Here is a 24605-nt window from a genome sequence, read left to right on the forward strand (position 1 = left end):
CGTGGGGGTTTTTCTATGGGATTGGGGTTTCTTCTCCTTGTTTCCTTTCTCTTTCCTACGGCCTGAACAGAGGGGAAGTGAGGGCCGAACACAGGCAGGCAGAGTCTCAGCACGTATCAAGAGAGGTTTCAGTCCTCCTTCGAAGTTTTCGACCGCTCTACAGGTCTGGCGCAACTGTTCACATTGTTGACCGCCATGATTGATCCACGGAAATAGAAGTTAGAGGTTGTATGCTTGCATCATGTGGATGAATGTTGTGAGCCGTGACCTGTCGTGCGACGAAATCACAAGTAGGACGAGCTTTCTTTTTCCCGCAATGGTGTGTATGTCTCCAAGGGGGTGGACGACAAATTGTATGGTTGCCGGGATTATTAGGGGTTCGATCATTCCGCCAGTTAAAAGTCGCGCTTTCCAGCCAAAAAGTCCCAACTCCGCAATTGACCTTTTGATCATCAGGATCCAAGGCTGTCTCTCTGCCACTCTTTGTATCCTTCATCTCGTTGTCGCATCGCATATACAGAACGGCCTGTCAGGATCTCGCAGACCGAACAGGTGACTTGTAGAAAAACAACACCATCCCCGTGCAACCTCACGGCAGGATACATTTCCGGTCACAGTCTATCATATGCGATTGGCGAATGGACTAACTCGACCACGATCTGACATCCTCACCGCTGCGGTCACAAGGCGATACACCCCCTCCAGTCTCCTTCTCTATGCATTCGGACAGGTCGTCAACATGTCCACATCCAGCCAGAAACCGTCGGCCTTGACCTTTGACCTCAAAGCGAGATGTTCGGTAAGAGCAGAAAGAGGGAACATTATCCGGTCGTTACCCAGGTAGGCACTGAGGCTGACAATTGCGTTGTGGCGCTTCAATAGACATCCAAGGCTCGAGCCTCGATCCTCCATCTGCCCCATGGCCCTGTCGAGTTGCCCATGTTCATGCCAGTCGCGACACAGGCGTCCTTGAAAGGCCTAACGCCAGAACAATTGGAAGAGACGGGATGCAGGCTCTGCCTGAACAATACATACCACTTGGGGTTGAAGCCGGGACAAGCCGTTCTGGACACGATTGGTGGCGCTCACAAACTACAAGGGTGGAACTACAATATCTTGACTGATAGTGGCGGGTTAGTCTCCTTGGGGCTGGACATGAATGGCGATTGAACTGATGAGGTGCACCACAAAGTTTCCAAATGGTCTCGTTGCTCAAGTTGGCCAAGATCACGGAGGAGGGTGTGCGGTTTTTGAGTCCGCATGATGGCAGTCCTATGTACGCCTTGCCTTTCCTTCTCGTTGGGTATGAGCTGACATGGTTTGAGGTTACTCACTCCGGAACATTCCATGGCCCTGCAGAACTCGATCGGATCAGATATCATGATGCAATTGGACGATGTCATTCAGACGACGTCGCCGGACCGCGCGCGCATGCAGGAGGCTATGGAACGGTCGGTACGCTGGCTTGATCGGTGTATCGTTGCGCACAAGTATCCCGAGAAACAGAATCTGTTCTGCATTATCCAGGGTGGTCTGGACCTCGAATTGCGCCGGCAGTGCTGCGAGGAGATGGTGCAGAGGGATACACCTGGAATTGCCATTGGTGGGCTTTCGGGTGGTGAGGCCAAGTCGGATTTTTGTCGAGTGTACGTTCAACTGCGTGGCGACCAGGGCTGTGGACACTATGCTGATTGTTCGCAGGGTGGATACGTGTACGGGCCTACTACCCGAGAAGAAACCGCGATATGTCATGGGCATTGTACGGAGGAATACCTTTCTTACTGTGTACGTGTGCTGACTCTCTCAGGGCTACCCCGAGGATATCGTTGTGGCTGTCGCCCTGGGCGCGGACATGTTTGACTGTGTATGGCCGACGAGGACGGCGGTGAGTTTACCCTCGACCACCTCGGCTGCTTCTCGTGACTAATAGATCTTGATATAAGCGCTTCGGCAACGCCATCACATCCCGCGGCGTGCTCAATCTCAAACACTCGCGGTACAGCCAGGATTTTGGTCCCGTTGAACAGGGCTGTACCTGTACGTGCTGTCGATCGAAAGAGGACGGCGGTCTGGGCATCACGAGGGCTTTTATATACCATCTTGCGGCCAAGGAGACTGTTGGGGCACATTTGTTGACCATGCACAACGTGCAGCATTTGCTGTCATTGATGGGGCGCATAAGGAACGCGATTCTGGAAGACCGGTTCCCTGAATTCATTAAGGGCTTCTTTGCAATGTACTTTGAAGGCAAGGGTACTCCCGAGTGGGCGATTGAGGCACTGAAAATGGTGGATATTGAGATCTGAGATACTTCAGATGTGTATGGCGTGCCCAGTTCGCATATGTAAAGATCAGTGCCCATGATACCAAGTCTATATGCATTCCCGTGAAGATCTATCCCTATTCACTCGCCATATAGCCACGCTAATTGTGTCATCTACAAGTCCATCTACCAACGAATTGGATACCCGAGGTGCCTTCATACTGACTCACTTACTCTCCCGCGCCCTCGTAAAGCTCGCATCAAGACCCTTGGTCAACGCATAGATAGCCGTTAAGAGCGGTGTCTTGACGCCCTTCTCCTCCGCTATCCGTACTGTATTCCCAACAATGGCATCGACTTCCATGTTGCGGCCGGAGAAAGCGTCAGCAAGCATACTCGGCTCCACGCCAGGTAAGGATCGTGCTTTCGCCCGACCAAGTTGATGGTCGATCTTGGCCTCGTTGATCTGCGGGTAGCCCGAGGCTTGTGCGACGGCGGTGATTTCGAGCATGACTTGCTTTACCACGTCGGTTGCGGAATCCGAGGAGTGCATGAATTGGACATCTCGACAACGTGAGAGCGCGCAGATTGGATTCCAACTGGCGTTGACGAGGAGTTTGGTCCAGCGTTCGATTTGGACATCGTCGTGGACTTTGGCGGTGCCGTTTCCGCTTCGGAGGACGGATGCGAAATCTTCAGCGGACGATTTGTCCCGTCCGGCAGGGTATGTGCCTATGTGGAGGAGTTCGACTTCGCCGTGTTTGATTGTGCCGGGGGATGTTTGTGTGGCGGGAAGATAGACTACGCATGACAATAAGGGGTTCTGGGGGAATGCCTGGCTGTAGATATCTTCTACGCCTATTCCGTTCTGGATGAGGGCGATGGTTGTGGACGGTGAGACCGCTGGGGCGATTTGCTCGGGGAGGGATGGTGTGCTGGGGATGGCTTTGGCGGTGACGATGATGTAGTCGAAGGGTTTGCCGTCGGACTTGGTGACGGCTTCGTCGACGGTCTTGACGACTTGTGGCCTCACATTCAGGTTTTGGCCGAAGAGTGATGAGTTGATGGTGAAGCCTTGGGTGGAGGCGGCGTCGTAGTTGGAGCGGCAGACGGCGAAGACGTTGGCTTCGGTGACGGCGCGGGAGAAAATGTAGGTGTAGACGGCGCCGATACTGCCGGTGCCGAAGATGAGTATTCGAGGGGCCATCTTTGAGCTGGTACTGTAGTTGTTAGAGAGGTGTTGGGCCAGACAACGTGTTAGATGGTGGATAGGGAATATTGGGATGATATCAACACGGAGATACGGGAAATTATCCGATATACGGGATTCCGCCGCTTGACGAATGATGATGGGCTCTTGGGCTTCTGGGGGTTGCAAGTTGGTGAGATAGCAGGCTATACTTGCGGTATAACGTCGCTTGAGCACGTAAGGGAAAGAAATGCCTACCTTTCGTTGCGTGAAGCAGGAGTATGGTCCGAGCTGGCGCTTGCACTCGCAGCACTTGAGAAATGCCGCCTGACGGGAAACGCTGGGTTCTGACGACTTGGAGTGGGAGAAGCTCTTGCTGGACGTGAAGATATCGGTCTGATAAAGGTGGTCGGCAGTGAGAGGGAGTTTTGCGAGAATATAGGAAGGGGATTGTTGTTTTGTAGGCTTCTGATATGCCTAGACTGACTCCAGAGCCCCTGGCGGACTGGTCGGCAATGGACGGCTGCCATTGTCAAAGATATATAACGGAGGACATCGTTGTGAAGTGCAAGGATGTATGAGACGGGGTTGAGAGAGCCTTGTCTGACAATTGTCTGATCTTCACCTTCGGGATGTAATGCATGGCAGGATCGAGGAGGAGTAATTAGCTCTTTTGAAGAGGAGCCTCTTGCATCGGATAGAGGACTGGGAAATGATATCCGCGTGGGCATGCAGGGTGTATGAAAGTAAGCGAAGATGGACCCTTGGAGACCAGATTGGGGCACGCGTCAAGGGTCAGTTGATGGTCGGTCGCGCTTTGATATGACGTTGATTATTTTGGTGGTGTCGCTGTCAATGCCACTTCTCCCACTTTACCAAAAGAACATTTTGTTCAATCCAGAAATTGTATTCAGCGTCGCATTCAGCGATATAAGGCCAAACGGCATACAGCCACAAAGCCCAGCCAAACATGGATCCAGACATACCGACGCCCTCAATAGAAGGCCACGATGCCCTCCCCAACAACAACTCTACCCTCGCGTCCCCCTCCATACAAGTGAAGTCAGTCGACCCTTCACACTTGGATACTGCCACCACAGTCCCGTTACCGCCCTCGTCACCTATGCGTAGCCCTTATCGCTCTCCTAGCGCAACCAAAACCAAGTCGTCCTCTCCGCATTCACCCTCTCGTTCACCCTCTTCCACAAGTTCGTATCGCGGCGAACGACAATCCACTCCAACTCTCTCGTCAAGAAGATCAGTCTCCAATCTCAGCACAGCAAGAGGCACAACACCCCAATTCCGACGTGCTTCCTCCAACCTCAATCCAGCCTCTCCTGCGACAAATGGCAAGATGCCCTTGACATCCCTGCCGGCAGAGCGCCCACCAGTGACGGCCGCCTCAGTCGCAAAAGAATACTTTGGGAAGGAGTTGGAAGCACATGCGTCTCTTCAGTCTCCGCTTGTGGTGATTGTCCATGATTCATGCTACGGTCATCGCTTCTCTCGACCACGTGCGACGAAGAACGCTTTGGCTACGATCGTCGAACGACCAGAACGGATACATGCCACCCTATTGGGCGCATCCACGGCTTACGTGCGCTTAGGAGGACGACATGCTGAAGGTCAGATTGCCCCTGGTCCCAACCATGATCCTGCACAAGTGCGCAACGTGCCGTTTCGACTTCGCAAGACTTCTCGAAATGTCCCGCTCAACCACCCCTCCGTTGCATTTGTGCATGGCTCAAAGTGGATGGAAGAGTTGCAAATCATGTGTGATACAGCAGAGGGGAAATTGTCGCTCAATGGGAAAGAGTTGGTGCGCCCGATAGGCTACGGGAAGGATGAAGCAGGAAATCCCCTGCCGAAACTGCATGAAGGTGATCTCTACTTGTGCTCCGAGTCATTGGCCGCTCTCCAAGGCTGTCTTGGTGGGGTGTGCGATGCGGTCGACACCGTCTTTTCGTCAGACCTTACCAAGCGAGCTTTTGTTTGTATTCGACCTCCTGGACATCATTGTTCTTCCAATTTCCCATCCGGATTCTGCTGGCTCAACAATGTCCATGTCGGGATTGCGTACGCAGCGATGAATCATGGTCTTACACATGCCGCCATCATTGACTTCGATTTGCACCACGGTGATGGCTCTCAGAATATCGCATGGGACCATAATCGCAAAGCCCAGGGAGCTGCTAAGAATGCGGCTGCGCATAAAAAGACGCCCATTGGTTATTACAGTTTGCATGACATCAATTCATATCCTTGCGAATGGGGTGATGAAGAGAAGGTTCGAAATGCAAGTTTGTGTATCGAAAATGCTCATGGTCAATCCATTTGGAACGTCCATCTTGAGCCGTGGAGAACATATGAAGAATTTTGGCAACTATATGAGGCAAGATATACAGTCCTACTGGAGAAGGCGAGAAAGTTCCTTCGACATCACACAACGAGACTTCGCGCTTCGGGAAACCAAGCCCCCAAAGCGGCCATTTTCATCTCTGCAGGATTTGATGCCAGTGAGTGGGAAGGGGCAGGGATGCAGAGACATAGCGTCAATGTCCCCACGGAGTTCTATGCGCGCTTCACAGCCGATATTGTCAAGTTGGCTCACGAGGATGACCTTGGTGTCGATGGTCGTGTCATTAGTGTGCTCGAAGGTGGATACAGTGATCGTGCGCTGACTTCGGGAGTGCTCAGCCATATTTGCGGCTTTGCTGGAGACGCTGCTTCTGTCAAGACTGAAAGCCCGTCCACTCCTGAGGCAATGAAGTTTCAAACCATCAACGAGTGGATGCCAAAAGATGTGCCTATTTCGATCAATGGCCAAAAAGGCTCGTACGCGCCCGACTGGTGGGCGCTACAAAACCTGGAAGAGCTAGAAGCCGTGGTTGCTGGTCGTCAACCTAAACCACTAGTATCCCTCAAAGACAAGACTGGGAACTACTCCTCGCCCACACAGGCATCGACACTCAAAATGACGTACCAGGCGAGGGAGAGGCAGTCACTCTCAGCAATGCAAGCTCGACTGTCACTAGAGTCAGATTACACAACCCCTCCGCCCGATGTCGACTGGGCAACCGCATCATATGAGCTGTCTCGTGTCATCGTTCCTCGTGACCGACAAACCATGAGCTGCACTCACGAAGAACTCAACGCCGAGGCCACGAGGGTTAGGAAAGAACGTCTATCAAATACGGGTGTGGCGGTGGCCCCGGACGAGAAAATGCAACTTCGTGATCGAAGAGCCAAGGCACAGCCGGCCGTACATGATGCTGCAAGGGCCTCCTCCAGGAACAGTCACCGAAGAACTACCATCGCAGCTATCGGTGACTTGCCTGATCCTACATTACAACAACAGGAATCTGTTCACAGCAGACCGCGGAGGAGATCCAGTGATGCATCGAGCATTTTATCAAGCTTTCAGAACATGAAACTAGCTGAAGATAACACGATTCCACCCATGCCAACGAACCATGCTGCCAGTGCAGCTTCCACGGCTTACTCATCTGTCCCTGATAAGGCAGCTAAGGCTGTCGTAGTGAGGAAGCCAAGAGCTCCTACAGCACCGAAGACAGCAGGAAAGCCAAAGACTAGTCCTCGGAAACCGAGAGCCACCGCGCCAGCTCTCGCTGGTGCTCGCGAGGCTACAAGGTCGAGCATGTCTCCAATCACTGACCATGAGATTGTGCACAGTAGTGGTGATAATGTGGAGGCTGCTCTCCCTTCACAGACCACAAGCACCAATGTGCCGAAGACGGACGAAATGGACAGTCTAACAAATGGAGTCAAGAAAATCAGCATCAAGCTTAAGGTCCCCACACCAGAGGAGCATGCAGCACGCCAACAACAGAAAGTACCCGACGACAAACAGAAAAAGCCTCGTGCTCCAAGAAAGCCGCCCGTGCCGAAGGCCTCCAGGGTAATTAAACCGGCGCCGAGTGCCGGTACTGAAAATCCTGCTCCAACCCAAGCTCGGCCACTGGTGAGCGAGGATCACAAGTCACCTGAACTACAGTATACCATACCGAACGGCACTATGCCAACACTGCAGGACATAATGATTCCCATGGACACATCTGCAATTTCGACTGCAAATGTGAATGGTTTGGAAGCAATTCCGGTATCGAGTGAGCAAGCAGGAAAAGAACAGCTCCCCGATGCTTCCTCAATCAGGTTCGACCCACAGCAGCAGCAGGACACCTATATGCGCGTCGACTCGATACCTGTCTCTACAGAACATGGGTTTCCTGAGGACGCTGCCTATCCTTCGATTCCTGCATATCAGCCACCTACAATACCTGAACAGCCTGCACAGTACAACTATTTTATGCCACAGATGAACTCCGGACCCATTCCTTCTTCATCGAGCCCTGCTGGATTTGGCACGCCTGTACGGAGAACGAAGGAAGACCTACCTGTGTTCACTTCTCAGTCACCGATTCCATTCGCGCCACCACCGAATTCTAACACTGATTACGATACACCACAGAACCGGAACGAAGGTTAGGAGCCTTCATACTGGGAAATACCTGAGTCGCCTGCGTACGTATGACATTGGATTTTCCAGCAAGTTGTCATGTTTTGAACTTTTCTTTATCGGCCCGATGACCAAGAGGACGGGTTAATGGACTTGGAGGGATGTAAACGTGTTGGATTCACTGTGATTTGTAGATACCCCATTGGCAAGGCGGAGTTTCAAGGGAGATCTTGGATACACACGGCTTGATGAGGAAGAAGAGAGCGCGAGGAAAAGTGTGCAACAGGACCAATTTTGGGGGAAAATACATTGGATGTGTTGAGCTACCTGAACTTTGCTTGCCTACGTTTTGGACGACTCTATTCTGTCTCGTGAAATCAATCAATCAATCAGCTGGCTTCACTCACCTGACCTCTCCATATCCTCCTGCTTGCAACCAATGCATGAAGTCCATACCGCAGGAATAAAACACCAAGATTTCTCTTCCCTTTGAGACTTACATGACAACACAGCGACTCTTCTGTCCATCTCCTCGTCTTCTGGAACGGCGCTCACCTTCACGTTCGCGTTCACGCTGCTCGGCGTCATAAAACAGGGTGAATCGATCTTGTTCGGAAAGCTGTTGGATGAGAGGATGGTCACTGAGCTCATTCTGGGAGTATCGGCCTGAAGCAACGAGACGTTCGCACTGCTGGTAGTGGTGACGTTTGGAGCGGACGTCGGCTTGACGCTGGTAGGTTGCTTCGCGTTGGACTTCGGAGTACGAAGCTTTGCGTGCGTTACCGTGCTTTGAGATACCGGCGGAGCCACGGCGGCCATGCGATGATGCGAATTGCGGCATGTGTGGGATCTCACTTATATTGCGCATGTTGCTGTAGAAGCGTGGTTCTTCGGAGCCGCGGCGGGAACGGGCGGATGGCATGTTAATGGATTCGAGGTCACGGGCTGGATTGCGTAGTGTTCCGAACATTCTGGGCGCTGGGCTGGGGCTCTTCGGGCCACGGCGCAGTGCTGGGTGGACATCGTCGTATGGTTGGTTGGGAATGTTGCGGCCTCGAAGGCGGGCGTGGCGGTCGCATGAACTGGGGAGGTGTTGGCGTTCGAGATTGCGTGCACGCTCGTCGCAGCCTCGCATGGGGAGGGCGCAGTAACGACGGAGACATTGGCCGGGGCAACCACAGGCGTGGATTTGGAGTATTGTTTGACACATTTTTGATGGGGATTTGGACTTACCTTGTTGGAAGATTGGGGTTTTTGAAGCTGGATGACCGTACGGAAGATTTGGTGAGGTAGAGTACGATGCGGATTTAAAAGTCTGTTGAGGGAGGGTTGGGACAGGAAGCAGTATTTCTTTTGGTTCGAGGGACGGGAAAGGTGGTAGCGACAAAGGCATTTCTTTGTTCGACTGCCTCGACAAGAAGTAGTCATTGTTGGGGCGGTTTGATCGAGGCAACAATGTGGCATTGTGACAGAGAGGATTCATTGTGTGGTTCCGTTGGCGCTGTCAACTCATGGACCATGCCAGTGCCTCAAGGCGGCAGCACTCCCTGGTGGTGCGGTAGAAAGAAAATGATCGCAATAATAGATTTGAGATGAGAAGTTTTGCTTCAATCCACGGTGAAGCATGAGGGAGTAGCATTGGCACTCTTGTTGATGGCTGAGTGGTAATGATCCTGGTCTGAACCCGAATAATCCTATTTGGTGAGGCCAGGATCGGAATCCCCCAATCCCCTTCGTAGAAACGAGAAAAATCAGTCCGGCTGGTTTCACTTGCCTACAACCTCAAACAATGGAGCTTGTGGGAAAAGTTTTTGCCATTTTGTATCATGTAGCGTGAGACCATTATTATATAGGAAGTCGATGTCAATTGACAGGACTTGAAGGTGGTCTCGCAAGGCTGAGCGCCAAGACGGACCGGGGCGGATTTTTTTTTAAAGTGGTCGTTGTTGCCCCGGGCAGCCGTTGGCAGTTTCCCAATTTGGACGTGTCGACAAATGCATTCGATCCTGAGGAGCTTTGTAAGTTGCGGAATCATTGCTATTCGATCAATTATTCTCCGCATCTGAAAGCATACGAAAACATACGCGTCCCACGTGTGTATGCTACTCGTATATCTCATCTCTGAACGCATGGACTCATAGTTGATCTGTTCCCAGCCTCTATTCTTGCGGTAAACAATCATCATTACTGAACAATGGACGGACCTCCATCTCCGACTCGAAAGCCTCCCAGCTACAGCGCTGGACCGACTTCATATCTGAACACTGCGCCTGACGACGATAGTATGAACAGCATTCCATCGAACAATCCGTCGCTCAGAATGCTTTCCCAGCCTCAGGACGACTACAGATCGTATGTGACATCCCCCAGTGATGATATTCCTTCTCCCGAGCGCAAGCCAGTACCCGGTGCAAAGGTGTCGCATGTGCAATGGAATGACTCTCCCACAGAGTCTGACGCCCGAGGCACAAGACTGCAATCCCCGGTGGCATCCCTGATTGCTGAGGCAGAAGAGAAACTGAACCGCAGTCGTGATACCTACACCGTTGTTGGCAGAGCTCCCACACTCAAAGCCACTGTAACCTTGAAAAAGAACAAAAAGACTGACCCAAGTCCTTCATACAGAGTATCCCCCTCCGGTCGAGTTTCGCCTGAACGCTACGCCCGACCAACCGCATCCACAACCTACAGTTCACGACCAGGTTCGAGCCTGGGACGAGCACCCTCAATACCACTCCCCACAGCAAACCCTCGATCTCCCATCAGACCATCCACGCCCTCTCGAGACTGGAGACCTACAGCTTCCAACGTCTCTTACGAACCTGCGGATCTCAATGGCAGTCCTCGACCAGGAACACCGTCTTCGGCGTATGGCGGTAGCCCAAGAAGACCTCTACCTCCAGCACCACTATTTTCGGCGAAAGGAGGCGCAATGGAAACCGCAATACCGATACCCATTCCTACCCCAGAGTCGGAAGATGATGTGTTTATGGGTGATCACCAAATGATGCCAGACAATGATCCTAGAGCAAGCTTAAAATCTGCACATTCATACATGACCGATTCCACAGTCACTGAAGAAGAAGACCTCGCAGACGAGAAGGCGGACTATTACTATGGACCTGCTCCCGACGGCAAGCAAGATCGCCGAGGATTGAGAGATGCACAAGTAGCCACGAAAGAAGTCCGATTGATCAATGGCGAGTTGATCCTGGAATGCAAGATCCCCACGATCCTACACAGCTTCTTACCTCGAAGAGATGAGCGCGAGTTCACACATATGCGATATACAGCCGTCACCTGCGACCCCGACGATTTCGTCTTGAAAGGGTACAAACTGCGTCAGAACTTTGGACCGACCATGCGAGAAACCGAACTCCTCATTTGCGTGACCATGTACAACGAGGGCGAAATTGAGTTCACCAGGACGATGCACGGTATCATGAGGAACATTGCCCACTTCTGCTCAAGAGCAAAGTCTAGGACTTGGGGAAAGGATGGCTGGCAGAAGATTGTAGTCTGTGTGATTGCAGACGGAAGACAAAAGGTGCATCCCCGGACACTGAATGCTCTAGCAGCCATGGGTGTCTACCAGGATGGAATAGCCAAGAATGTCGTCAACCAGAAGGAGGTTACAGCTCATGTCTACGAGTATACTACCCAAGTGTCGCTGGACGAGTCACTCAAATTCAAAGGAGCAGAGAAGGGAATCGTACCGTGTCAAATGATATTCTGCCTGAAAGAGAAGAACAAGAAGAAGCTGAACTCGCATCGATGGTTCTTCAATGCTTTTGGCCGCGCCTTGACACCAAACGTTTGCATCCTTCTCGATGTTGGTACCAAGCCGGACTCAAAGGCTTTGTATTATCTGTGGAAAGCCTTCGATCAAGATTCAAATGTCGCTGGAGCAGCTGGAGAAATCAAAGCAGACAAGGGCAAAGGGTGGATGGGCTTACTCAACCCTCTGGTCGCATCACAAAACTTTGAGTACAAGATGAGTAATATTCTCGACAAACCGCTCGAATCCGTGTTTGGATACATTACTGTCTTGCCGGGAGCTCTTTCAGCATATCGATACTTTGCCCTGCAGAACGATCCCAGTGGCCATGGTCCGCTCAGCCAATATTTCAAGGGAGAAACACTACATGGCGCCGATGCCGATGTCTTTACCGCAAACATGTATCTCGCCGAAGATCGAATTCTTTGTTGGGAGCTTGTCGCTAAGCGTGGCGAGCAATGGGTGTTGAAGTTTGTCAAAAGCGCTTATGGTGAAACCGATGTGCCCGGTATGAGACTGTCCGGTCCTTGACTTGCAAAATGCTAACCTTCTGCAGATGCTGTTCCTGAGTTTATTTCACAACGACGAAGATGGCTCAACGGTGCCTTCTTCGCCGCCGTCTACTCCCTCGTCCACTTTAAACAGATCTGGCAGACTGACCACAGCCTGACGCGAAAGATTTTGCTGCATATCGAATTTGTCTATCAGTTCATCTCGCTGCTGTTCACCTTCTTCTCCCTCGCCAACTTTTACCTCACCTTCTACTTCGTCGCCGGCTCGCTATCAGACAAAAGCACTGATCCATTCGGCCACAACATTGGAAAATACGTCTTCGTCGTCATGCGTTATGTCTGCGTTCTCCTGATCTGCCTCCAGTTCATTTTGAGCTTGGGCAACCGTCCGCAAGGAGCGAAGAAACTTTTCTTGGGAACCATGGTGACCTACTCGATCATCATGGCCTACACAACGTTTGCTTCCTTGTACATTGTCATCAAACAGCTTACGGATCATACACTGGAAGCTACGAGTTCAACCTACAAGCTTGGGGACAATGTCTTCACCAATCTCATCGTCAGCACGCTCAGCACCATTGGATTGTACTTCCTCATGTCTTTTCTGTATCTTGATCCATGGCACATGTTCACCAGTTCGGCACAGTACTTCGCCCTGTTGCCGTCGTATATCTGTACCTTGCAGGTTTATGCGTTCTGCAACACTCATGACGTTACATGGGGAACCAAAGGCGACAATGTCATGCATACGGACCTCGGCGCCGCTAAAGCGATTGGATCTGGAAACACGGTCGAGGTCGAGATGCCTTCTGAACAGCTCGATATCGATTCTGCTTATGATGTGGCTTTGCGGAATCTGCGAGATCGAGTCGATGTGCCTAAGCCCCCGGTCAGCGAAAACCAGCTGCAGGAGGATTACTACAAATCTGTCCGGACGTACGTGGTGGCATTCTACATGGTTTGCAATGCTGTCCTTGCTATGGCTGTCTCGGAGGCATATCCAACGGGCACGCACCTCTCGAAGAACCTGTACCTGAGCTTCATATTGTGGTCGGTCGCTGCGCTTGCGCTGTTCCGTGCCATTGGATCATCAGCGTTTGGCATCATCAACATAGTGTCGGCGATTGCTGAAGGACGGATACAAGCCAAGTTTGAGAAGATCTTTGGGGGCGGAGATGAGCATGGGCGCCATAAGTCTGGATTGAGCAGTGGATTTAGTGAGTCTGGGAAGACTGGTGTTTCGGGTGCGTCAGGTGGGATGAGTTTGAGTGATGTTAAGAGTAAGATGAGTGAGAAGTTGAGTTGGATTGGTCGGAGATGATGATGCCGGCTTCTGGATACGACGTGCTGGTGTAATGGACGGAGTTCGATGAGTGGAAGTAATGCCTGAATACAGTGGTGTACCCGGATGTTATCTGTGGTTTGGGACTGGATCATGCAATGTAACTTACCTTTCGGTGTCGCAGGATATGTGACTGTATGGGATTAGACAAAATGAATTGAACGGTGTTGATATCTTCGAGTTGCTGCGGACATCTGAGGCGTCTGTCTTTCTCCAGACGTTCTGGGAATCTGCTAGGACTGTCAATTGAAACTCCTGCTAGCCTTGGTTGCTAGTACAGCGCGAGCATATCAGCACCACGGTAGGGGTCTTGGGGGATGCTAAGAGGGTAAGCAAATTGTGCAAAGCTGAGGAACAAGAAGTCATGAAGATTAGTAGAGTAGAGGGGAAGACGTGAACTTAGGGATCTGTTATGGAAGCGGAACGATTGTTTTCAACACCATTTTATTTTCTTCATTCGACTTACCTATCTTTGGGGAACTTACCTTGCACCAAGCTTACCTGGAACTCCATGACCAACGTATTGAGAAATAGTCTTCTTTAACTTCCTTGGTGATGTTGTTTCTTGGCTCGATGTAGGTGCAAAAACGATAAAGGGCCGCCGTGTGATTTGGGGGAACAAAGGAAATGGGCAGTATGGGGTTGAAAACGAGTGTGTTGGACTCACCTTGACTTACCTCGTCGACTTGAATGTGCTGTATTGGACTTACTTTGACTTCCCTCGTCGACTTGAATTTGCTGTGCTTGAACTTACCTTGACCGGACTTGACTTGATCAATAAGGATGAAACCGGTTGGCTGCGCGGCTGTCTCGAGTGAAGCGGCGACGCTGGGCAATGGCTCCAAATTGAGTCGACGGCGAGATGAGGTTGTTCGTCGTCGGTCCGTCCCAAAGGTAGGGAGGAATTGTAACTTCATTTTGCGCGTTCGCGGGGGCAAGGGCTGGGAAGCTTGCGTTCGGATATGCAGCTGGGGCTAGGTAAGCAGGAGGAGCTGGGTATGCGGCAGGAGGTGGATAAGCAGCAGGAGCCCCAGGGGGGTGCGCAGCATGGCCTGGATAGGCAGCCGGAGCTGGGTATGCAGCAGGAGCTTGATAAGCAGGACGTAAGGCAGGCATCGCCATGCGACTGGCATGTTGTTGAGCCTCGAATTGTCTGGCTTGCTCGGCCGTGATAGGTCTCCAGATTCCAGTCTCGTGGCCATTCTGAAAAACACGATACACGTTACCCTCACCACCGTTGACACGCTGAAACTGGACGTGCGGACCTGGCTGGTAGCCTGGTTGCATTGCGGCAGCGGGATGCTGGTGGGCGATAGGCATGCTGTGATTGAGATTGGCTGCTGGTGCAACGGAGCGAAGCTGGGGGCGACTACGCTGAACTCTGTTCGGTGGCTGTGGAGCTGCAATGTATGAAGCCGCTGGCAGGTGCTGGGTTGGCTGGGTGAGGAGTCCTCGAACTTGACTTTGCTGGGCTAGTCTTTCTCGGCGTCGTTGCTGGCGCACTCTGTCGTTGTGACGCTCCTTCTCGCGGTTCTTGGGATTCTTGCGCCACTTACGCTTGCGACGAGTGCTTGGAGCAAGACCTGCGTCATCAGAGTCCGAGTCAGCCTCAGCGTCGACGTCGTTTTCTGCACTGGCAAAATAGGTGTGGTTGACACCGGCATTAGCATAACCATTAGCATACACTGGAGCTTGGGCTTGGGCTTGGGCTCGAGCTCGGGCATCGTCTTCAGCATCAACATCAACTCGCTCATACCCTTCGTACAGACCATCGTCCACAGCTGGCTGGTAGCTGAAGTCCAAAGATGGCAGATCATGTTCGGGATTGGTTGCTGGTTGTTGCCATGGGTAGGCAGGGGCTGGGAAGACGTCACTAGGAGCGACATATGCAGGCTGCTGATCATCATAAGTGAACTCGGCCACCGGACCTAAGCCGTAGGGAAGATTAGCATACACTGAAGGGGTGGGCTGCACCTGTTCCGCCAGGTACGACTCTGGGGACTCCGTCAAAGGAGCTTCAGGAAGAACCTGAGATTCCATTGTCTGGAAAGTTTCAGCGAAGAAAGGGGTTTCTTCTGCCCAGAAATCATCCGTTGGATTGAAGTCGTTGACGAAATCCGCGTTCTGGCGGCGCATCTCCTCATCGCTGATGTACAAATTGGGATCGAACTGAGCATCAGGATCCATGAGATCGAAGGTTGTGTCAATGCCAGTGGGGAGAGAATGTTTGGGAGAGGTGGTTGAAGGATGGACTCGGTCGGAGCCTGTTCCTGAATAAGCGTATTCAGTCTCAGGCGGAGAGCTGGAGGTCCTGCCTCCTGAAGTTGGTGATCCTTCGGCTTGGGACGCCATTCGAAAGGTTCAATCTATGAAGCAGCTTTGTTGAAACAGTTGTTGGATGTTGCGGCAAAGCTGATTCGTGGTCGATCTCCCCTGTCGAAAGGCGTAGGGCGTGTAGTTTGTCTTGGAAAGGATGAAGAGCGGTTCCAATCTCGAGGACGGCCTTGCCCATATTTAAGCTGGTGAAGATCGTATGGCACGAAAAGGCTATGTTCACGCAGAAACAAAGCGCATTGTCGGCCATCAACGACAAGTCCCTTCGAAATCGCGTGAAAATGCCAGCTATTGGTCGGGTCGCGTGCAAGGCTGAAGCTTGCCTCAATGGGGTATCAGTCACTTCGTGTATGATGTCTCAGGTCTGTTTGTCGATGACCTTTACTCGGGAGAGGCTCCTTTGTGGAAAGGTGAAGCTGAGACAAAGGGTGCGGTAGTTGATTCTCTAACATTGTTGGTCATTGTTTGTCGGATAATGCAGCTGCCTGTGACGCTCATTGTGACAACAGCGACAAAGAGAAAACAAACGAGTATGAGGGCAAAACTGCACCGAAGGCTGGACGATCAAGCACTCCTTGATGCGACATGAGATCTCCAGTCCAATCGAGCTTTTAAAAGCGCCTACACAACGTAGAAGTCGTCTCAACATGGGGGATATCGCTCAAACCATCGGGATCACCGCGTCGGCGGTGGCACTCACAGAATGTTGGCACTAATTGTGCACCGCTTGAGGAATGGATACAAGGATCAGGGTTACCTGGCGGAGCAAATATGCCATCGGCGATATGCAGAGTCATGGCCTAAGGGTGAGATTCCAAAATGACACTCAAAGGGTGGAACGTCGTCCGAACCTACACTGACCATGTCACTGGCAGGGACATTAACAGGAGAAAATGTTTCGACAAGTGTAGGCAGAGGGAAACGAACGTCAGCCAGCGCAATATCTCTGCTTCCGACAAAGCATCATGAAAGTATTTGAGCGTACGAAGAAGTACACACGAGCTTTTAAAGGGGGTGATGAAAGGTGCATACTCGCGAAGGGTGGATGAGTTGATGAAGGCTGAAGGCGAATGAATACCTAGGTAGACTTCAAGGGTCTTCATCGAAGTTGAGATGCAAGCCAAATAATCTCCGGTGCTGCTTTTACGCCTAAATAATAAACATCAAACACGTGCTCGGTCTTTGTCGCAATAAAGCCGAGAGCTTCTCAACCTTCACTCATTGTTCGTGGTAACATCCAATGCAGCATGTCAGGCAGATCAATGCAGCAAGAAACGATTATCCGGATAGTCGAACCAGAGATGTTTCTGCCTGTTTGATTGATTGAAACATCTGGACCATCTTCAGCGGCTCGACGTTTGGTTCATCTCGAAACCCGCCATTGACGAACTTGGCGTAAGACGACGGCTCGACTCGCGTCTACAGTCGCCCACTGTAGAGACAACAGAGCGCTGCTTGAGGACTGCCGATGGAAGCACTCCATTGAAGTCCTACTCTGATCCAACATCCTCACCCTCCAAGCCAATCAACGCCAGCCACCATCGCCGCGACCTTCGGCTGTAACAGTCTCGGCCTCGCTCAGCCCGCCATGGGTCAGAAGCGTCGACGCCTAGCCCTTTCCTGTGTGGCCTGTCGAAAACGCAAAGTGAAATGCGACCGAACTTACCCGACGTGTGTACGCTGTCAGAAAGGTGCTGTCGCCTGCGACTACGTATCATACACATCCAAGAATGGTGAAGCCTTATCCACGCCCGATGACGAAAATCCGCATTTGCGCAGGGACTCCTCGGTCGCGTCATGGACTGAGGAAGCCCATGTGTGGCATTCCCGCGCAAAGGCACGAGATGATCAGGCTCGAACGCAGGAGGACGTTGTCAACCCTTCCACCCAGTCGAAGAATCCGCCAACACCAAAACCCTTACAGGAACTTCAGGAACGTGTATTGGAACTCGAGACCCATATAAGGACAGCAGGCCGACGCCTTCCACCTTCTCTCCAGTTCCCATCTGAAAAGCTGCTACCGGCCATTGCGGGAGGCGCGCCGGCGGAGCAGGACCTTGAACGGGCGCTGCTTCGGGGGCGCGCTTTCAAGACGCAATACTTTGGTCCGAGCCACGGAGCAAGCATTTTGCTACAATTCGAAGAACTGTCCGCCTTTGTCGTAGACATTCTCCACCGACTACCCACACTCGAGAAGGCCAGGAGTGATTGGAAGCAGTATCGACGAAACATTCCCGCTTCGATAGTCCTTCCGGATCACGACACGCTGTTATCCTTGATTCCTGATCAATCTACCACTGACAGTCTGGTACGGTTATATTTCGAAGTCTTGGAGACCACCTACCGAGTGTTGCACGCGCCGACGTTCTTCCGACAGTACAAGGAGTTCTGGGCTCCCACACCAGCCGAGGTTCCAGAAGCATCTGACTCTACACCCTCGGAGACCTCTACAGCATTCGTGGTTCAACTCCTCCTTGTGTGTGCATGTGCGAACGCTCTGGTACAGCGCGGTAAGCCTGTCTACATTGGGCCCAGTTCGATCCTCCGTGATGATGCCATCAAATGGATCGAAGTCTGTGAGACCTGGCTTGACCTGCAGAGCCAGAAGCACATGACTATCGAGGTATTCCAAGTCCAGGTACTCATGCCCATCGCAAAGAGAGTAAACGGTGTCAAGCACAAGCGCATATGGACGGTCGCTGGTCATCTACTAAGGCTTGCCATGACTATTGGCCTGCACCGAGAACCCACATTTCTCAGCAAGAAGATCTCAGTGTTTGACCAAGAGATGCGCCGGAGGTTGTGGTTCACCATCTTGGAACTAGAACTTCAGGCAAGCCTTGATAGGGGCATGTGTGCCAGCCTTGGACCTTTCGACTGGGATTGTCTGCCTCCAGTGAACCTCCACGACGAAGAGTTTGACCCGTCCACAGAGAAGTTGCCGCCGCCTCGGCCCATTACCGAATTCACCAGGACATCATTCCTCTGCCTAGCACAGAAACACCTCCCCTTGAGGCTGGAACTCGTGTCCAGGCTCAACAGCGTCAGACCATACATCGAAGACGACGCGGCTATCGAGCTTGATCGAACGATCAGGAAATACTTGGACGACATTCCACAGTGGCCAGCTTATGCGGCGAAAATCGCGTCTCAACCTTTGTCAGAACTGGTACTCTATGAGTTTCTGCTGCAAATACACCAGCCAGTCGCAGCACAGACCGATTCTCAAGCAAGACACTTCTTTTCCAGAGTCGCTCGCCGAAATGCAGCGCTGTCCATCGCCAGAATATACTCTGAGATGCGTCCGAATGCGGCATTGGTGTTCGTCAGTCTCCGAGATGATCTTTTCCGCGCGCTGCTTGGACTTTGCGTCATCACAATCATGGAGATGAACTCAAAGGAGTATCTGACACAGGATACTACTGCTACTGTCAAGCTCATAGGACAAGGGGTGGATATTATGGAAGAGCGCCTCCGACAACTTGGACAAGGTTTTCATCCGTACTGGCTCACGTCCAGTGCACTCGCACTGCTACAATCCAAGATCTCTGCGCACAAGTCCCCTGAGACTCATGCGCAAGAGACTGCCGACCGGGTTGCCAGGCTTCATCGTGAGATGATGGAGTCTCAGAAGGTAAATCCGAGCCACTGGCAGCCACTGAACGGCGTGGACCCTACAATCAACAATACGGCGAACGCGCTCCTTGGCATGAGTGGCCAACGGACTGCCCCCATGCCTGAAGTTGATCCGTTCGTGCCGATAGACGGGCAGTTCAACGCGTTCTCGGACACATTGTTCGACTTTGACATGACTGATATATGGGGTATGAGCAATTATGGACAGTTTCGGTGACGTGGCGGCCTCTGGCAAGGAGTCGGTGGGCACTGGAGCCTCAAGGCAGTGTCGATGGATTGCGGGACTGAGCATGGTGCCATGATGAGGGACAAGAGATCCTCATTGTATCCTCTGCAAGAGCTGTTTGTCAACAAGGGTAGTAACAGTCACCCAATACGATCTCCTTTCTACACCTTTCAAATGCTTCACCGATCGTTTATCAAACATAGGGCAGCAACCACTCAACAAGGTCAAGTTGTAGTGAGGTCACGTGGTATTACTGCCAAGCATTCTAGAAATTTTCTTCCTCGGCAAAGTTACTCTTCATAGCGTCTGCTTATCGCTAGTGGCTGCGGCTGCCTTCTTTTCCCAAAATTTCAATCCTCGCCCCTTCTTCAGACAACAACCTTCAATTAAATCTTCTCTCACCTTTACTTCACTCTCACCTCTTCCATCTCTTGACTCTCTGCACTCGCACTGTCATACTCCTGCGACTCCCTGAGACCATTCTCTAGACCTTGTTCTCTATTTCCCCTCCCTCTTCCTTGACAAACAGAAACAGCATCCAGCGCCCATCATGTCTTACGGTGGTGGTTACGGCGGATCGCGCGACGGTGGCTATTCCAATGGGTACGTTCTCACCTATCTCCATGGTTTGTGAAGCTGCTGTCATTTCCATGGCAGTCTTACGCAGCCATCACAGCCTCATGAACCAAACACTAGAATCATGACTAATCTTTCTTGCAGTTACTCCGGCGGACACTCGAACGGTAACTCCAACGGATACTCTGGCGGAGGCGGCGGCGGCTACGGTGGCTCAAACGGCTACTCTGGCGGCGGCGGTGGTGGCGCTGGCGGCGACAGAATGTCAAACCTCGGTGCAGGACTGAAGACCCAACATTGGGACATTGCCACTATGCCCAAGTTTGAAAAATCATTCTACAAAGAGGATCCTGCTGTTACGAACCGATCACAGAAAGAAGTCGATGACTTCCGCCGCAAAATGGAAATCTCTATTCAAGGCAAAAATGTTCCACGACCAGTACAATCCTTTGACGAGGCTGGCTTTCCTGCCTATGTCATGTCGGAGGTCAAGGCACAAGGTTTCGCAGCCCCAACAGCAATTCAGTCCCAGGGTTGGCCTATGGCGCTGTCGGGACGCGATGTCGTTGGTATTGCAGAGACCGGATCTGGCAAGACCCTGACATACTGCCTTCCCGCCATTGTTCACATCAACGCACAACCGCTCCTAGCTCCTGGCGACGGACCCATCGTTCTTGTCCTTGCGCCCACTCGAGAACTTGCAGTTCAAATTCAACAGGAAATGACCAAATTCGGCAAATCATCCCGCATCCGAAACACTTGCGTCTACGGTGGTGTTCCCAAAGGTGGACAAATCCGCGATCTTTCTAGAGGTGTGGAAGTGTGCATCGCTACTCCAGGTCGTTTGATCGACATGCTCGAGTCTGGAAAGACAAATCTCCGTCGTGTCACTTACTTGGTTCTTGACGAGGCCGATCGTATGCTTGACATGGGTTTCGAGCCTCAGATTCGAAAAATCATCGGCCAGATCCGTCCTGATCGTCAAACCTGCATGTGGTCCGCCACCTGGCCCAAGGATGTTCGTCAATTGGCCTCTGACTTCCAGTCCGACTTCATCCAAGTCAATGTTGGATCCCACGATCTGTCGGCCAACCACCGAATCACTCAAATCGTCGAAGTTGTGTCCGAATTCGAAAAGCGAGACCGCATGATCAAGCACCTCGAGCAGATCATGGAGGACCGCGAAAACAAGATCCTGATATTCACCGGCACCAAACGCGTTGCTGACGAAATTACCCGTTTCCTGCGTCAAGATGGCTGGCCCGCGCTCTGTGAGTTTCTTTCTCTCATTCAGATCTGTGACTGAACTAACATTTGTTCCAGCAATTCACGGTGACAAGCAACAAAACGAACGTGATTGGGTTCTCAACGAATTCAAGGGTGGCAAGAGCCCGATCATGGTTGCTACGGATGTCGCCTCCCGTGGTATCGGTATGAAAAACATCAACCCCCTCCCCCCTTTCCTTTTGTATCTCTTTGCTTGCATTCATTACCATTGCCGTCGTGTGAACTTGATGCGCGCTCTCTTTACTCGTTACGCCACGAATCTGCGTAACTTGTTCCAGGCTCTGTGTTCTTTTAGGTCCTTCTTCCAGGAATCTTGGATCTTTTTGCAGTTTGCCAGGACCAGCTTCTGACTTCCATCTCGTTCTCGTCTGAAACGAGCACTGATGGGACATTTTTCTTGACCATATCAAGCTGCAAATCCAGGATTTCTTTCCAAGGACCGTAGACGATTGCCGATACCGGGACATGGACATTGGCCATCCAAAGGATTCATCCCTAGGATAATGCTCCGAGTCTACGAGAGAGTGATGTGCATCTCCGACTCACACGACCACATATGGTCCCCGACGTGTCGTAAGCTTACCATTGGCGATTGCTAACCTATACTTGAAGATGTGCGAGACATTACTCACGTGTTCAACTATGATTACCCCAACAACTCAGAAGACTACGTTCACCGAATTGGCCGAACTGGTCGTGCAGGCAGAAAGGGAACAGCTATCACACTCTTCACCACCGAGAGTAAGTCTGCCCCCAATCATTCACACCATCTATTGGTGACTAACAATCTTCTTAGATGCCAAACAAGCCCGTGACCTTGTCAACATCTTGACCGAGTCCAAGCAAAACATCGATCCTCGTCTTGCGGAAATGGGACGTTACTCCGGTGGAGGCGGCGGTGGTCGCGGCTATGGTGGCCGTGGTGGTCACCGTGGTGGTCGTGGTGGCGGTGGCGGCTTCACTGCTTCCAATTCTGCACCTCTCGGCCGCAGCCGATGGTAGACGTGCTCGATTCCCGTGACTGACGACACGTCTTCGACCTCGATGTTTTCATTCCGCCTTGCGATCGTTCACGGGGCTTCTTTTCCGCAGATGGTGCACAAAAATGACTACGCGCAATAGACTGGTCGATTTCGACGATATTGGTGTTCGGCGTCAAGTGAGTGAGAGATGAAGGAAATGATTCTTCAAACTGGGAAGGTGGTTTTTCGTTTCAAGAATGGGCATTGTTTCAACTGATCTTGCAGTGGCACAGCTGAGCTGATATCAGACTGTGAGTGCCACGAATGATAGACAAGCATCCATGATGGTTCATGCGACGCTGTTGTGTCTTCTATCGAGGCATGTTTAGCGCATGAGCACAACATGAGCAATATGTGCCCAAAGAATAGACATAGAGAGTTGCTCTTAGAGCTGTGTACATCATTCAAGCATTTGCCAGGTTGATCTCGTTCGTTTCACTCACATGTACATTGATGTTGCATTCATAGATTCACAAAGCAACAGCGCTCGTTCACCATGTCTATCAACGAAGTCTACGGGTTCATTGAGTTCCTTGGAACGCTACAAATGTCAAGGTGGTATTTCGAAGCACGATACTTCTTGTGAATTATTGCATATCATCCTAGTAACCTCGCCGTCCCTTGTGCCTCGTCTAATTCACCTGGATAATGTACTAACGTTATCCCCCGCGCAAGCCATGCTGCCCATTCACAAGGCGTCTTGAGGCTTCGCCTCGTGATGACATTGACTATGGCGGATTTCTTTTCAGGCCTGCTGAGTCCTCCAAAGACCTCGGTCTTGATCCTGTTTTTGGTCGGGCGGCTTGGCACGATCATTGTTCTCCGGAAGGGGGCGCCTGCGTGAGATGGGAAGGTCTGCTGTCTGCGTTGACTGTGGTGTATGTTCCTGCGAATCCTGCGGGTGAGCCATGACACGTTAGCTCAGCCTCGAGGGCTTCACATGCGAGACGCTTCACATGGTCATTATTGTGGTTTGGAGAGTGCGCCTGCATGATTTGTGGGAAGATCAGCAGTTCGCGAAAGCAATGATACTGGCGCTATGGCGGCGGGTGTAAGTTGAAGTGACGAGCCTGTCTGGAAGTCAACCTGACCTCGCTAGGGAGGTCTGCGACACTAGAATCTCGGCACAATTTGCATAAGGCTGTATAAGAAGGGGGAGAGGTGTGAGGGTACAGCTTGCGGAAAATGATCAATATGCTCTTGAGGTGTCCAAATGCAGTCTGCAACGGACTATTCCAGGTACGCGGAGCTGGTCCTGTGCAGTGTCACTAGTACATGAATATTGGTGTTTCTCGTATGTGCAAGGCAGGGAAAAACAGGAGGTGAAGTGTGCAGCGCTGAGTCGCGATCACTTGATGGGATGGGTGCCACGCAGAGGCAGGCGCAGTTACCAGGACTCTCATTGTGCTTGCATCACGGTCGTCTCTTCTTTGAGACGGTCGAGGATTCGAGAATGGCTGGGATTACTATCCCACGATGATGGTGCGCTGAATTTGCTCACGCAGGGGGTCCGTCATGTCCTCCTCGCGGATCTGGTGCATTGGCCCCCTTTTGCGTGCTCGGGCGACGGGCTAAGGGGCGACATGTTTGAGGTATTTCTGTACCTTTGAGGATCAGAGAAAGAGAGCACGAGCAATCTCATCAAAGTGACGGGTGGAATTCGCCTTGGGACGGTTTCTCCATTGAGGTCATACCACAGTACTATGCACAGTAGAAGTGTCTGCAGGTTGCCTGATGAGTCTCGAGGGCGCGGTTCCGCATGTGGAAGGTGAAGCAGCGCACATCTTCAGACCGGTCAAGGTGCTTGTAGCTGGGGGATCCACCCTGAGGAGTTCACCTCAAGATAGTTGTTCGTCGCGGATGCAGGCCGAAAATTGTAGGGCCTCGGCGCGACGAGTCCGCTTGTATTTGGCCCCTTCGGGCGAAGAACTGTTGGGCCACAGATTCAGAAACACTTAGCTTT

At 51.8% G+C, this 24605-nt stretch overlaps 8 protein-coding genes across 8 annotated transcripts; 5 read left to right on the forward strand and 3 right to left on the reverse strand.

Annotated features, from left to right (window-relative positions):
- Positions 1-739: 739 nt before the first annotated feature.
- EDD37DRAFT_646977 (tRNA-guanine(15) transglycosylase-like protein) lies at positions 740-2306 on the forward strand (the record flags this gene model as incomplete). The annotated part of the gene is made up of 7 exons (XM_062817806.1): positions 740-799; positions 883-1133; positions 1193-1276; positions 1326-1646; positions 1702-1759; positions 1808-1885; positions 1944-2306. The coding sequence occupies 7 exons, from the start codon at positions 740-742 to the stop codon at positions 2304-2306; spliced, it is 1215 nt and encodes a 404-aa protein (XP_062673179.1).
- EDD37DRAFT_257580 (ketopantoate reductase PanE/ApbA C terminal-domain-containing protein) lies at positions 2203-4245 on the reverse strand. Its single transcript, XM_062810766.1, has 2 exons — positions 3711-4245; positions 2203-3483 (listed from the first exon to the last, which is right to left on the reverse strand). The coding sequence occupies exons 1-2, from the start codon at positions 4181-4183 to the stop codon at positions 2490-2492; spliced, it is 1467 nt and encodes a 488-aa protein (XP_062673180.1). The 5' UTR covers positions 4184-4245; the 3' UTR covers positions 2203-2489.
- Positions 4246-4337: 92 nt separating this feature from the next.
- EDD37DRAFT_621931 (histone deacetylase HOS3) lies at positions 4338-8327 on the forward strand. The gene has a single exon (XM_062816021.1). The coding sequence runs from the start codon at positions 4423-4425 to the stop codon at positions 7957-7959; it is 3537 nt and encodes a 1178-aa protein (XP_062673181.1). The 5' UTR covers positions 4338-4422; the 3' UTR covers positions 7960-8327.
- An 87-nt stretch (positions 8328-8414) lies between these two features.
- Positions 8415-9156, reverse strand: EDD37DRAFT_621932 (uncharacterized protein). Its single transcript, XM_062816022.1, has one exon. It carries the CDS (start codon positions 9137-9139, stop codon positions 8426-8428), a length of 714 nt encoding a protein of 237 aa, XP_062673182.1. The 5' UTR covers positions 9140-9156; the 3' UTR covers positions 8415-8425.
- Positions 9157-9961: 805 nt separating this feature from the next.
- EDD37DRAFT_621934 (chitin synthase 1) lies at positions 9962-13965 on the forward strand. The gene is made up of 3 exons (XM_062816023.1): positions 9962-10281; positions 10555-12215; positions 12264-13965. The coding sequence occupies exons 1-3, from the start codon at positions 10124-10126 to the stop codon at positions 13538-13540; spliced, it is 3096 nt and encodes a 1031-aa protein (XP_062673183.1). The 5' UTR covers positions 9962-10123; the 3' UTR covers positions 13541-13965.
- Positions 13966-14238: 273 nt separating this feature from the next.
- Positions 14239-15913, reverse strand: EDD37DRAFT_677160 (uncharacterized protein; the record flags this gene model as incomplete). Its single annotated transcript, XM_062819598.1, has 1 exon — positions 14239-15913. One exon carries the CDS (start codon positions 15911-15913, stop codon positions 14336-14338), a length of 1578 nt encoding a protein of 525 aa, XP_062673184.1. The 3' UTR covers positions 14239-14335.
- A 1353-nt stretch (positions 15914-17266) lies between these two features.
- On the forward strand, positions 17267-20103 carry EDD37DRAFT_257680 (uncharacterized protein). Its single transcript, XM_062810768.1, has one exon. It carries the CDS (start codon positions 17484-17486, stop codon positions 19746-19748), a length of 2265 nt encoding a protein of 754 aa, XP_062673185.1. The 5' UTR covers positions 17267-17483; the 3' UTR covers positions 19749-20103.
- Positions 20104-20119: 16 nt separating this feature from the next.
- On the forward strand, positions 20120-23066 carry EDD37DRAFT_621939 (ATP-dependent RNA helicase dbp2). Its single transcript, XM_062816024.1, has 5 exons — positions 20120-20360; positions 20478-21604; positions 21657-21764; positions 22233-22361; positions 22417-23066. The coding sequence occupies exons 1-5, from the start codon at positions 20308-20310 to the stop codon at positions 22620-22622; spliced, it is 1623 nt and encodes a 540-aa protein (XP_062673186.1). The 5' UTR covers positions 20120-20307; the 3' UTR covers positions 22623-23066.
- Positions 23067-24605: the final 1539 nt, after the last annotated feature.

The sequence above is a fragment of the Exophiala viscosa genome, assembly GCF_022695815.1.
Source record: "Exophiala viscosa unplaced genomic scaffold EDD37scaffold_2, whole genome shotgun sequence".
Lineage (NCBI taxonomy): Eukaryota > Fungi > Ascomycota > Eurotiomycetes > Chaetothyriales > Herpotrichiellaceae > Exophiala > Exophiala viscosa.

Bases quoted from the DNA above. Each gene is read 5' to 3' on its own strand.
- EDD37DRAFT_621939 (XM_062816024.1), top strand. From the start codon at position 20,308: ATGTCTTACGGTGGTGGTTACGGCGGATCGCGCGACGGTGGCTATTCC. The intron at 21,605-21,656 runs GTGAGTTTCTTT...CATTTGTTCCAG, and splicing joins AGATGGCTGGCCCGCGCTCT to CAATTCACGGTGACAAGCAA. The intron at 21,765-22,232 runs GTATGAAAAACA...CTATACTTGAAG, and splicing joins TGTCGCCTCCCGTGGTATCG to ATGTGCGAGACATTACTCAC.
- EDD37DRAFT_621932 (XM_062816022.1), bottom strand. From the start codon at position 9,139: ATGTGTCAAACAATACTCCAAATCCACGCCTGTGGTTGCCCCGGCCAA.
- EDD37DRAFT_621934 (XM_062816023.1), top strand. From the start codon at position 10,124: ATGGACGGACCTCCATCTCCGACTCGAAAGCCTCCCAGCTACAGCGCT. The intron at 10,282-10,554 runs GTATGTGACATC...TCCTTCATACAG, and splicing joins CCTCAGGACGACTACAGATC to AGTATCCCCCTCCGGTCGAG. The intron at 12,216-12,263 runs GTATGAGACTGT...AACCTTCTGCAG, and splicing joins TGGTGAAACCGATGTGCCCG to ATGCTGTTCCTGAGTTTATT.
- EDD37DRAFT_257680 (XM_062810768.1), top strand. From the start codon at position 17,484: ATGGGTCAGAAGCGTCGACGCCTAGCCCTTTCCTGTGTGGCCTGTCGA.
- EDD37DRAFT_257580 (XM_062810766.1), bottom strand. From the start codon at position 4,183: ATGCCCACGCGGATATCATTTCCCAGTCCTCTATCCGATGCAAGAGGC. The intron at 3,484-3,710 runs GTAGGCATTTCT...TAACAACTACAG, and splicing joins CCTGCTTCACGCAACGAAAG to TACCAGCTCAAAGATGGCCC.
- EDD37DRAFT_621931 (XM_062816021.1), top strand. From the start codon at position 4,423: ATGGATCCAGACATACCGACGCCCTCAATAGAAGGCCACGATGCCCTC.